Genomic DNA, 11,560 nt, shown 5'->3' with positions numbered 1-11,560 from the left:
AATACGCACGAGTGTGCGTACTATATTATAAAGAAGGAACCGGGGTAAAGAGCCCGTCCACGTTAGTGTTACAGATTACATTTATACACACCGAACACTAACCCCACCCTCCACCTTCCTCTCATATGTCTAGCTACTCTCTGCAGCCCACCCTTCCACTTCTGTGAAGAACACATTCATGTCCCCTTTTAGTATGCCCACCTGTTTCCATACGCGACCCTCTCCGACGACGGCATGGATAACCCGATTCTTTGAAGGTGTGGCCCCGTCGAAGACGATAGAGTTGCGGTGCTTTCATAGTTGCCATAGGCCTAGAATGATGATTGCATTTGCATCCCTCTTGGTCTGTCCTCTTCCCCCCTTGTCTTGACACCATGCAGCGAGGTTGTCGTTCGCTGTGGGTATCCACTCTGGCTTGCCTAGGGGGCGGCAGATCGCGGTCCACACCTCCCGTGCAACGACACATTGTAAAAGGATGCGGTTAATGCTCTCCTCTGCTTGGTTTCACATTGGGCAACTGTCTTGGTGATCGAGTCCTCTTCTTGCCAATCGACCCGACGAATGCCATAAAGGAACAGCAAGGACGTGGAGACGGGAGTCGCTGTAGACTAGGTTTAGGTCCGGTAGTTTTTTTAAAAAATATAATGAATGTGTTTCGGTTTATATGAAAATCATCCGTTTTGTATGTAATTCATATGGTTTGGTGGACTTTATTTTGAAATGTATGATTGAATGACCAGTTCTCGTATTAGTGTTCGCGGACTGGTCCCCACCGATCAACGGACGGATACGGTGTTAAAACAACCAACCAAGAGATGTAATTTTTACGGAGGTATTTGAAACGAAAACGCTGGTCCAAACAGGGCCTAGGTTTTGACTCGTTGAACAAAATAAAGCGAATCCCCATTAGTGAGGATAGAGAAAGAAATGCGTATATTTCAGAGGGGCGTTGGGCTAAATCGCATCAGAAACGGGCGCTCCTCGTGTAGAAGGAGGCCATAAAGAAGCGACCACCGTTCCGGCCGCAGCCTCCTCCTTCGTCGTCGCCCAGCCCTCGGTCTTTGGTCTTTGGCAAATTCCCAGTACCCTGCCCGCACTGCCCGAATCCTTCCCTGCACTGCAGCCTACCCTTTCCCCTGCCCGCCCTGCCCCGACACCCCCACCCCTCTTCACCCTCTCTCTTGCTAGTTCCTTCCCTGCTTCTCCCTTCCGCCCGCCCCGCCCCGATGCTCACCTCCGGAGGCCGCGCGGGCGGCTTCCATTGCCGCGCTGAGAAGCATTGGGGACGCTGCTGCTGAGTTGGTCGGTGCGCGGGGTGGTGGCGGCGGGTGGGTTGGATAGGAGATGGGGAAGGAGGGGACGCGGCGGGGGCAGGATGTGATGCGGCGGAAGGGGAAGGAGGCGGCAATGGACGAGGACGATGCGGCGCCTCCCACTGGTTGCTGGATCCGGCTACCGCGACTGGGCGGCGGATGCATGTCCTCGGGCTCCAAGGTCGACTCCTCCACCAGCGGCGCCTGCGCCAACGGCGGCGGTAAAATGCTCTCACTCCTCCTAGACATCGCGTTCACTTTCTGGTCTGCTTCCCTGCTCTCCAGCACTAGCAGCAGCCTACGCCTTCGCGTTTGTCCATGCCTGATGCTCGTCCGTATGTTTGATTGGTTGCCCGGGTGCTGTGTGTCTTGTGTTTTAGCACTCGAGATGACAGAGGCCTGAACTTTTTTATTCTATATCTCTTGAAGTTAAGTTGATGGCGATGGGAGCGTTCTATGATGAAATTGGATGTGTTGGTGTGCTCTGGTGGGTGGTAGGATCATTTAAGAGTGGTTGGTATGGTGTGGGGTGTCATGAGATGAGATGTTTCTGTTTAATTTACACACAGTGGTACATGAGTTGATGTAAACTGAATGTTGTGCCATGTCGGAGTGCTGCCATTACCCATCTAGAGACATTAAAACTGTGCAACTTTCCATCCATCTCAGGCTATTAGCGTTGACAGCCGCTGGATCTTCAGTTCTCGTTGCTTTTGGCCGTCCGATTTTGTCAAAAATCCCACGTCGCCTCGCTTTGGTTTGCTAAGGTCGAGCGGTATCCGTGATGGGCTGCTGCTCCAGGGACAATTTGGGGAGCCTGCTGTTAAATTGCTAGTATAAAAGGGCGGGGCTTACACTTGTGGGGTTAAGTTTGCGGGTTGCTGGTAATAGGGGATTTTGTAGTGGTTGAAGCAGGAGTACCTCAGGTAAAATGCAAGGTGATGTTTTGTTGCTGCAGGAGTGGTGATTACTGATTAGGAGGAGCTGAAGGGATGCCCAAATGTCATTAAATTCAATGCTTGTCTATTTTTGTCCATACGCTTTTAGACGCAATACAATTAATTACCGTTTGGCCATGTGGTGTTATGCATATTTAGAGGCATTAAAACCGTGCAACTTTCCATCCATCTCAGGCTATTAGCGTTGACAGCCGTTGGATCTTCAGTTCTCGCCGCTTTTGGCCGTTCGATTTTGTCAAAAATCCCACGTCGTCTCGCTTTGGTTCGCTAAGATCGAGCCGTATCCGTGATGGGCTGCTGCTCCAGCGACAATTTCGGGAGCCTGCTGTTAAATTGTTAGTATAAAAGGGCGTGGCTTGCACTTGTCGGGGTAAGTTTGCGGGTTGCTGGTAATAGGGGACTCTGTAGTGGTTGAAGCAGGAGTACCTCAGGTAAAATGCAAGGTGATGTTTTGTTGCTGCAGGAGTGGTGATAACTGATTAGGAGGAACTGAAGGGACGCCCAAATGTCGTTAAATTCAATGTTTGTCTGTTTTTGTCTATACGCTTGTAGACGCATACAATTAATTACCGTTTGGCCATGTGGCATTATGCATATTTGATATTTCTCTGTAATTAAGTACAGAAGGCAACTTTTGTTCCGAGATTTAACATTTAGGGTTCCATTTATGCATGCTTCAGAATAACAAACGGATATGTCCAAAGGGAGTGTCAAGTGAAATGCTCAAGCAGGAAACACTAGTTATAGTTATGGTCTATGGACAAAACTAAAATATAAAGGGTGCCTGTAATTGATGGTTATGTCATAATTTTTGTATCAAGTCACTTCAAATTGTCACACGCTCTATTTTCTTATAAAGCATTTTGTGTTATTAGTGTTATACCTTTAGCATTTAAAGTTTACTTCAGTGAGAAAACTTATATCTTATGTTCAAGCAGACTATTTGATTCAGTTGAGTTGCACCCAAAACATTTCCACCTTTCTAAAATGTATGACCCCACAAAGTCATCTGCTGTATAAACTCTGGACATACCGTCATGTTTGGTGCAGAATTGGATTTTAATTCCATAGACTTACACATGGCCTCATACCTGATCCACATTAAAGAAGTAGAAATATATAAGTCATGTTGACCATCAGGGCCGTACACGAGAATCTGGGGGCCAGTGCAAAATAGTACTCCCTCCGTCCCATAATATAAGATGTTTCTGCAAGCTAGTCTTATATTGTGGGACGGGGGGAGTATGAAATAAGGCCCTTTTATGGAAAATCCTAGTTACGAATATTATTACTTATTTTATCATACTATAAACATAATCTTCCCAATAATTGTTTCAAAGATAACGGAAAAACTGGAGAAGAATAGCTGAATATATAGGTTGTGCTAGTTCCTAGTATGATGCACCGGAGATTTTCCTTAAAAAAAGTTATCGGTGATCTTTTTAGTGGAAACTGAGCGGTGATTTATACTATTAATTGTGATTTAAATGGAGAGAGAGGTCAAGAGAAAGGCGTGTGCTTGTGTACTGGCTGGCCTTGGAACTGGTCGGCGTTTGGAAGTTGGAATGTTGCACAGGAGATGAAGCATTGCTTAGATATTCTCTTGATTAATACTATTAATTGTCATTTAAGATAATTTTTGAGGCCTCAAAATTTTAGGGGCCCTGTGTCATCGCACACGCTGCACCTGCTTACCATATGGGCCTGTTAACAATTTTGCGGGAGCTAGAGGCACCTGTTGTTTCTTGCGGTTTGGCGCAGCTTGCTGTGGGCCACCTAGTAGTGTCCTGGTCGAGGTAGTTTTTCAGTCAGTGGCGCGCTTGTGTTGTATCCTGTAGGGGTGTGTGTGTTTGTTGGATTGTGTTTTTCCTTCTTAATGCAATGATACGTAGCTCTTCTGCCTATTTGAGAAAAAAATGTTGACCATCTTACAGTTAGTGGTAGTATTTTTTACTTTATAAGAGAGACTGTCAGCCTTGTTGTTTAGTCCCATAAATTTTTTGCTATCACATTAGCTATTGTTTTGCAGCTTCTGATGTTTTACTCAGAAGCAAGGATTCACATATTTCTGTGGCACTACCTTTGTCAAATTTCAATTATATCAGGCATTGATCTCCTAATGGTTAATGTCTACTGTGCAGAGAGCAAAAAGGTAAATCGTAGTTGTTGGGATCAATCAGCTCCACCAGCCGCATCTGGTTCGACAACATCCAGCAACACTGGAAGCATCTCGCCTTCTTCCATAGTTGGAGAAGAACTTAAACTAGCAGCCCAACTGCGTAGATTTACGTTCAATGAACTTAAGTGCGCCACCAGAAACTTTCGACCTGAGAGTCTTCTTGGTGAGGGAGGTTTTGGTTGTGTCTTTAAAGGTTGGATTGAAGAGAATGGAACTGCTCCGATGAAACCTGGCACAGGATTAACTGTTGCTGTCAAGACACTCAACCATGATGGGCTTCAGGGGCATAAGGAGTGGGTGGTATGTTTTTACTTTCTTTGGTATGCAGCACACGAAACATTATGGTATTAGCTTTAACTGCTTCATTAAGTAAACTATCATTATGTGTTCTCAGGCAGAAGTTGATTTCCTTGGAAACCTTCAACATCCACACCTAGTGAAATTGGTTGGTTACTGCATTGAAGATGACCAACGGTTGCTAGCATACGAATTTATGCCCCGCGGAAGTTTGGAGAATCATCTTTTCAGGAGTAAGTGCTATTTTGTTTTACTCTTAGTCAGATATAACATATGATGCAGACTTTCACTCTGTCAGGACATCTACCCTTGTTGAAATAGTTAATACATGGCATATTTCTCTTCTACTCTTAGACTCTTGGTCGAATGCGACTCGTAGGTATTATTCGTTACTTATTGTTTGCTACTACTAACTTTTTATTCCATTGCTAAAATTCTGCTTGTGTGCTAATTTGACGAAACCTAAATTTGTTACTCCCTCCGATCCAAATTAATTGATGCAGCTCTAGTACAATTTTGTACTAGAGCTGCGTCAATTAATTTGAATCGGAGGGAGTAGTTTTATTACAACTATATTCTGTAGTGTCTTGTATTCGTCCAATAACTGTCTTGAATAATTGTACTAAATAGGGTCATTTCCGCTCCCATGGGCTATCAGAATGAAAATTGCACTTGGTGCTGCAAAAGGCCTTGCATTTCTTCACGAAGAAGCTGAAAGGCCAGTGATATATCGGGATTTCAAAACTTCAAATATTCTTTTGGATGCGGTATGCAACTATACTGAGAACCGATAATCCATGATCATTCAGACTATTACATTTGCCCATTTCTTATACATTTATTTCCAGGAATACAATGCAAAACTCTCTGATTTTGGACTTGCGAAAGATGGCCCTGAGGGTGATAAGACACATGTCTCTACTCGGGTCATGGGAACATATGGATATGCAGCTCCTGAGTATGTTATGACAGGTGAGTCGATCAGTTGTTGTCCTGCATCATACTACTGCTCAACTTGTCCTGAAAATTGGAGCAAATCTTGCATGATGTTATCCTTATTGTTCTGTCCAGTTACTGCTAGTGTGTCCTATACTTCAATCATTCAATGTATGCTAGATAGACTGAAGTTCATACATACTTATCCGACAAACAATGCGTTATGTTTCCTTTGATAGGTGATAGGTACATTGATAGGCTTATAACCTAGCAACTATATTATAATGACTGTGTACAAGGATGGTGTGTGTGTGGAGTGTTTTAGGGCCTGCACCTTTCTGGCCACCTTCGCATTTATGTGGATGCTATCATTGCATAACATAATAATTTAGGTGATTACGGATATTTAAGGCAGTCCATGTGCTGCTGTGGGTTGTGCAACAGCTGTTCGTCTGAATTCATTCCGCTCTGAGGTAGTCAGAAATATGATTATAATTTCACAGGCTCAAGATAATCTTGCCCATTTTGGGTCAACTAAGCTGAATGAATCTCCTAGAAAATAGACAAGTTACCACTCATTCTTTTATTCGGTTCGTGTAGCTTGTTGAATTCCCTCGCATGTTCTACTGCTTATAAGTTCATCTCTTGCTCAGGTCACCTGACATCAAAGAGCGATGTATACAGTTTTGGAGTGGTGCTACTAGAGATGATGTCGGGCAGAAGGTCAATGGACAAGAACAGGCCAAACGGGGAGCACAATCTGGTTGAATGGGCACGCCCTTATCTTGGAGAAAGAAGGCGATTCTATAGGCTCGTAGATCCCCGTCTAGAGGGAAATTTCTCCATAAAAGGCGCTCAGAAGACGGCTCAGCTGGCACATGCTTGCCTTAGCCGGGATCCCAAGGCTAGGCCTCTCATGAGCCAAGTGGTGGAAGTTCTCAAGCCTCTTCCAAACCTGAAAGACATGGCTAGCTCCTCCTACTTCTTCCAGTCCATGCGCCAAGAGCGTGCCGCAAGCCTTGGCAACCCAAATGGTAGCCAAAGCATGAAGGCACAGAGCACCTTTGCACGGAACGGAGTGCAGCCAATGAGGAGCCTCTCGTATGGTCCGCACGCTTCTCCGTACCGCCAGTCTCCAAGGCCCAACGGCAAACAGCCCTAAGACTCACCTGTTCATCATGAGTGGTTCAAGGTTGGGTTCTCGTCCAGCACTGATGGGGAATGGCGCGTGCATTGGCTGTGGCCCCCGTTGCCGTGGATAGACAGATGCCCTCAAGGATGATTAGAATTCCGCAGTGAAGATTTCTTCTCGTTGCTTAGCTTTTTAGCTGCTTCTGTATCTATTACTCTGGGAACATTGACTTGGGAGGGGGGAATCAGACAGGGTTTTGTTTGCCATTTGAACAAATGCTCAGATGGATGCTTAGAAACTCCCCTGATTGGAGAATCAACCATCGGCACAGGAAGAAGAGCCTAGTGCATGTATGGCTCTCGTCTCTTATTCAGAGCAGATTTTTACTTGTTAAAGAAAAATGAAAGACAAACGTCGTCTTCGCCATCATATCATGCTTCCATGATGAGCGATGGCAGCGGCCTAGTATTTAAGTTGCATGTGCTATTGATGGGGGTGACAGGGCTCGCTTTCAGGTCCTGGTACATTTGCCAGATCAAATCCATAAACATGCATGGTTATCGCTGGCACTTGCCATTACTCCGGGTGCTTGTGATGTTACCACTGTCTCGTTTCCTTTTTGGGTGGGTCACATTCAGGCAGCACGGGGCTGGCGGTGGCATCATGACAGTGACCGGAGAGAATATCAGGTGGAAATCAAGCACCAACTTACGATGGAAACAAGTAAAATTGTCAAAAACCACCGCAGTTGTGTTGGACAGTGCGGAAAACCATCGTTTTCATAGAAGTTTGCCGAAAACACCGATTCAGTAAGCGAGTTGCCAAGAGCACTAACTGGTCGATTGACTGTGTTTGGACAGCGAACCTGGCGTCCAGGCCCCACAAAGTCAGGGCCACGTGACAAGTGATCACTCTTATTTCCTCCAACCTGACCTTCAGTGACAAGTGATCACTCTTATTACCTCCAACCTCACCTTCAAGATCTACGGACCGATGCGCTCAAACCTGAAATATTCTTTATTCGAGGAGCTTATTCATGAGAAGCCGACTGAAGGGGTGACGTGGCTTGTCAACGGTGATTTTAATCAGATCCGCTGTGCCCAAGATAAAAATAAGCCGAATGCGGATCATAGCTGCATCACCAGATTCCGAGCAGCCCTGAATTCTTATGAGATCAAGGAGATTCACCTACAAAACCCGCAAATTCACTAGGAGCAACGAGCGGCCCCATCCAACTTTTTGTAAATTTGATTCTTTCTTCTGTAATGAGGACTAGGACCTTGCTTTCGCAAACCACATTCTTCATGCATTGTCATCCTCCCTTTTCGATCATTGTCCTCTGCTCTTGGCGAACAAAGATGGCCCTCTCCGACCCAAATCTCCCGCTTTGAAAATTTCTGGACCAAGATGCCTGGGTTCATACCGGTAGTGCAAAAGGCGTGGAGCGGGCCTTGCAACCGCTCTGATCCTTGCCAGTTGTTTACGAACTTAAGAATACTGGTCAACGGCTTCGTGCTTGGAGTAGGTCCGTCTTCTCTAACTCCAAGGTTCAGCTCCACATGGCCTTGGAGGTCATTCTTCGCCTCGATACGGCCCAAGAAACTCAAGTGCTCTCTACGGATGAGAGGGACCTAAGGAAAATGTTAAAAAGAAGGGTGATTGGCTTAGCGACAATGGAGAGAGCTCGCAAGCGACAGTGCTCGAGGATCACCAGTCTCAAAGAGGGATATGCGAACACAAAATATTTTCATCTCCGCATCAACCATCGGGGAAGGAAAAAAATATCCTCCATCTCAAGCATGTCCAAGGATGGGTTACCAATCATGAGCACAAGAAGACCATCGTCCAATGGCATTTTACCTCCATCATGAAAATTTCCACAAGAGAAACATCCATTGTAATTTCTTGTATGTTTAGAATCTTGCTCAACGCCTTCATTGCAACAAGAAGTCAACCTTGCTCTTCGAGCTTGACATCAAAAAGGCATTTGACTCGGTTAGGTGGGACTTCCTCATGGACATGCTCCGTCACAACGGCTTCCCTCGAGTGTTGCTCAACGGATTGGCGGGTGATCCTATTAATCATGGCAAGGGGCCGCGGTAGGGAGACCCCCTATCGCCGCTGCTCTTTGTTCTCGCCATTGACCCGCTTCACCACATCCTCGCCACGACCACTTGGCAAGGAAAGCTCCACCCAATTGGCGGAAGAGCCCTACCACCCGAGCATCTCTTTATGCGGATGATGCTACGATACTTGTTGCCCTACCACCTGAGCATCTTTTAATGTACTCACCTACCTGGTTGGACCTAGACCACTTCCTTAGCCTCGAAGACATTGTGGTACCCCTTGGAATATAAAAGGAGGGCCAGACCAGAGGAGGGGAAAAAGAGGAACACGATGAGTAGAAGAAGATCAAGTAGAACAAGGTTGGACACTTATTAGAACATCAGTAGGAGCACACTACGCCTCCCATTCCCGGGAAGGACTTGTAGCTCTAATACACCTATGAAACACACAAAAGGCAGGAGTAGGGTACTACACAACCATGCGGCCCGAACCTGGGTAAATCATCGTGTCCATTTCGTATAGTTTAGTAGTGTAGGTCCTCACCTTCGCGCCCCATCCCCGAACTAGCAAAAGTATGTCATCCGTCCAGGGTGTTACACGTGTGTTCTGCACATGCCACTCGACATCTGGCACGCCATGCAGGGGGCGCTCGTGCAGATCTACATCAATAAAGCTGCCGACGTCTCTCTTGACGCTAGATCCATCTTCATCGTCATCAGCTTCTTCATCGTGAGGTGAGGATGACCAAAGTACGATTGCCTAAAGTTTTTTTAGCATTTTGGTTGCCTAAAGTTGCGGCCCCGCACACTGGGCATCCACAAAATCTTCATCCTTGCCAGCGAAAGGAGGGCGCCCCGCCTTGCATTCGAAAGGACCCCACATTTGGCAACCCCAGGACTGTGCGGTTCACCCCCGAAGGCAGGGAGGCGGTGCCCCCGAGTGACTGCCGCCAAGATCCCTCGTTGGGGAAAAGATCTCACAGTGGCTCGCCCTACCTACATTTCACTTCAATACCTTAAGAAGAAGCCAGGCGAGCAACTTCGGGAGCACATGTGGCGCTTTCGTCAAGTGGAGGACGAGATTGAAGGACTGCCCACTGCCTCCATCATCACGGCCTTCTACCTCAACATATGTAGTGCCCGGGTCCGCGGGGCGATGGTGGCTCATTGGGCGCACACCGTAGTGGAGATTTATGCTCTTACTCACGAGTGCGCCCGGACAGAGGAAGCTAGCAACCTTTGGGGAGCTAGCGGACACCAGCTTGCTGTCTCGAGACCCGGGGCCATGCTGCAGCCAACGTTCATGGATCCAGGGCTGTTGGTAAGGCCGGCCAAGCAGAAGAACTCCTTCATCATCAAGATAGGGCGGGCCGACGATGGGTCTCACACTGTTAGTGCGGACCTTGCCCTGGTCAACGCCTAATCAACAAGCACCTTAACACCTCCTTGGCATTGAGATCAGATACTCAGGGTGTTGAAAAAGCCAAGTACTTCCTATTAAAAAGTTATTTATGCGTTAATCCATAGATTCATGCAAGTGTATACCAAGGGGGATGTATCTGGTGTACCAAGGCAATTGGTGCTACCGGTGTACCAGTCGTCCGTTGCACATACAAAAATGTTCAAAAAAATTCGGAAAAATTAGTGCATTGACACAACATAAATGTATGTTGTCACAAAAATTTAGATCAATATTCGAAACATTGCTCGAGATAAAAAATAACAAATTTGACACTGAATAATACATAACACAAGTTGGGCTTCAGTTTTGGCCCATTAGCTCATTGATGTCAAATTTGTCATTTTTGTATCTTGACCATTGTTTTGATTTTTGATTTGAATTTTTGTGAAAAGATAGATTGATGTTGTATCGGTACACTAAAATTTTTCCAGATTTTTTTGAACATTTTTGAATGTGCAACGAGGTCCGGTGCACCGGTAGCACCAATTGCCTTGGTGCACCAGATACGTTCCCGTATGCCAAGAACACTCGTTCCCAGATATGGAGTGAAACCGTCTTGTTAAACTACAAGCTCAAAAGAACTAGTATGGTGACTGTATTTATGGTTCCCCAAAATACCACCATAATCCATGGTTTGAGACATGAGATATACATCTTGGACATTATCATTTCAACTGAATGCTTTTTCTACTTGTAGTTTCACTCGACACGTCCCATTTTCTGCATCTTAAGGAGTGTTTGCTAAAAGGTTTCTCGCCTTCCATGATCTCATTCATTATCTTGGAATGTCACGATCAGAATCTCATATCACTCCTCTTTGTCGAAAGCATCGAGCACGGAACGCGACAGTACGATGCGGCGGATAGTGCTTTCATTACCCACGTTATAGAAACGTCCTTCCTGGCATGTGCACTATAGGGGGTAGGGTTATTGTAGAAACTCTTCTTTGTCTCAAGTAGCACCGTGCGACCTTAGAATAGTGAAATATCGTTAAAATAGGGTATACTCGCCTTAATCTTACAAATCTGTTGTTCTCAGCCTTACTGATGATGTCAAAACTTCATTCCTGGCGTGTTTGGCTCAGTGCGATTTCAGGAGTGGATGACCCTTCAGTTCGGTTGAGCATGTTGTTGAGCCATAAGGTTATGCGTCGGGTAGCCCTAGTTTTTCTGATATTACATGAAAACTGTCAACTCCCCTTTTTTTCCCAAGAAGC

General features: G+C 46.0%; 1 protein-coding gene across 1 annotated transcript; it reads left to right on the top strand.

Moving 5' to 3' along the window:
• Window positions 1–1,044: 1,044 nt before the first annotated feature.
• Window positions 1,045–7,245, top strand: LOC123061370 (serine/threonine-protein kinase PBL34). The gene is made up of 6 exons (XM_044484448.1): window positions 1,045–1,534; window positions 4,414–4,751; window positions 4,846–4,981; window positions 5,379–5,515; window positions 5,597–5,720; window positions 6,338–7,245. Exons 1-6 carry the CDS (start codon window positions 1,345–1,347, stop codon window positions 6,844–6,846), a joined length of 1,434 nt encoding a protein of 477 aa, XP_044340383.1. The 5' UTR covers window positions 1,045–1,344; the 3' UTR covers window positions 6,847–7,245.
• The last annotated feature ends 4,315 nt before the right edge of the window (window positions 7,246–11,560 follow it).

This window comes from Triticum aestivum, chromosome 3A (genome assembly GCF_018294505.1).
Source record: "Triticum aestivum cultivar Chinese Spring chromosome 3A, IWGSC CS RefSeq v2.1, whole genome shotgun sequence".
In the NCBI taxonomy this organism is placed as follows: Eukaryota; Viridiplantae; Streptophyta; class Magnoliopsida; order Poales; family Poaceae; genus Triticum; species Triticum aestivum.
This window is presented reverse-complemented; position numbering and strand designations above follow the sequence as displayed.

Bases quoted from the DNA above. Each gene is read 5' to 3' on its own strand.
- LOC123061370 (XM_044484448.1), top strand. From the start codon at position 1,345: ATGGGGAAGGAGGGGACGCGGCGGGGGCAGGATGTGATGCGGCGGAAG. The intron at 5,516-5,596 runs GTATGCAACTAT...ATTTATTTCCAG, and splicing joins CAAATATTCTTTTGGATGCG to GAATACAATGCAAAACTCTC. The intron at 5,721-6,337 runs GTGAGTCGATCA...TCTCTTGCTCAG, and splicing joins TCCTGAGTATGTTATGACAG to GTCACCTGACATCAAAGAGC.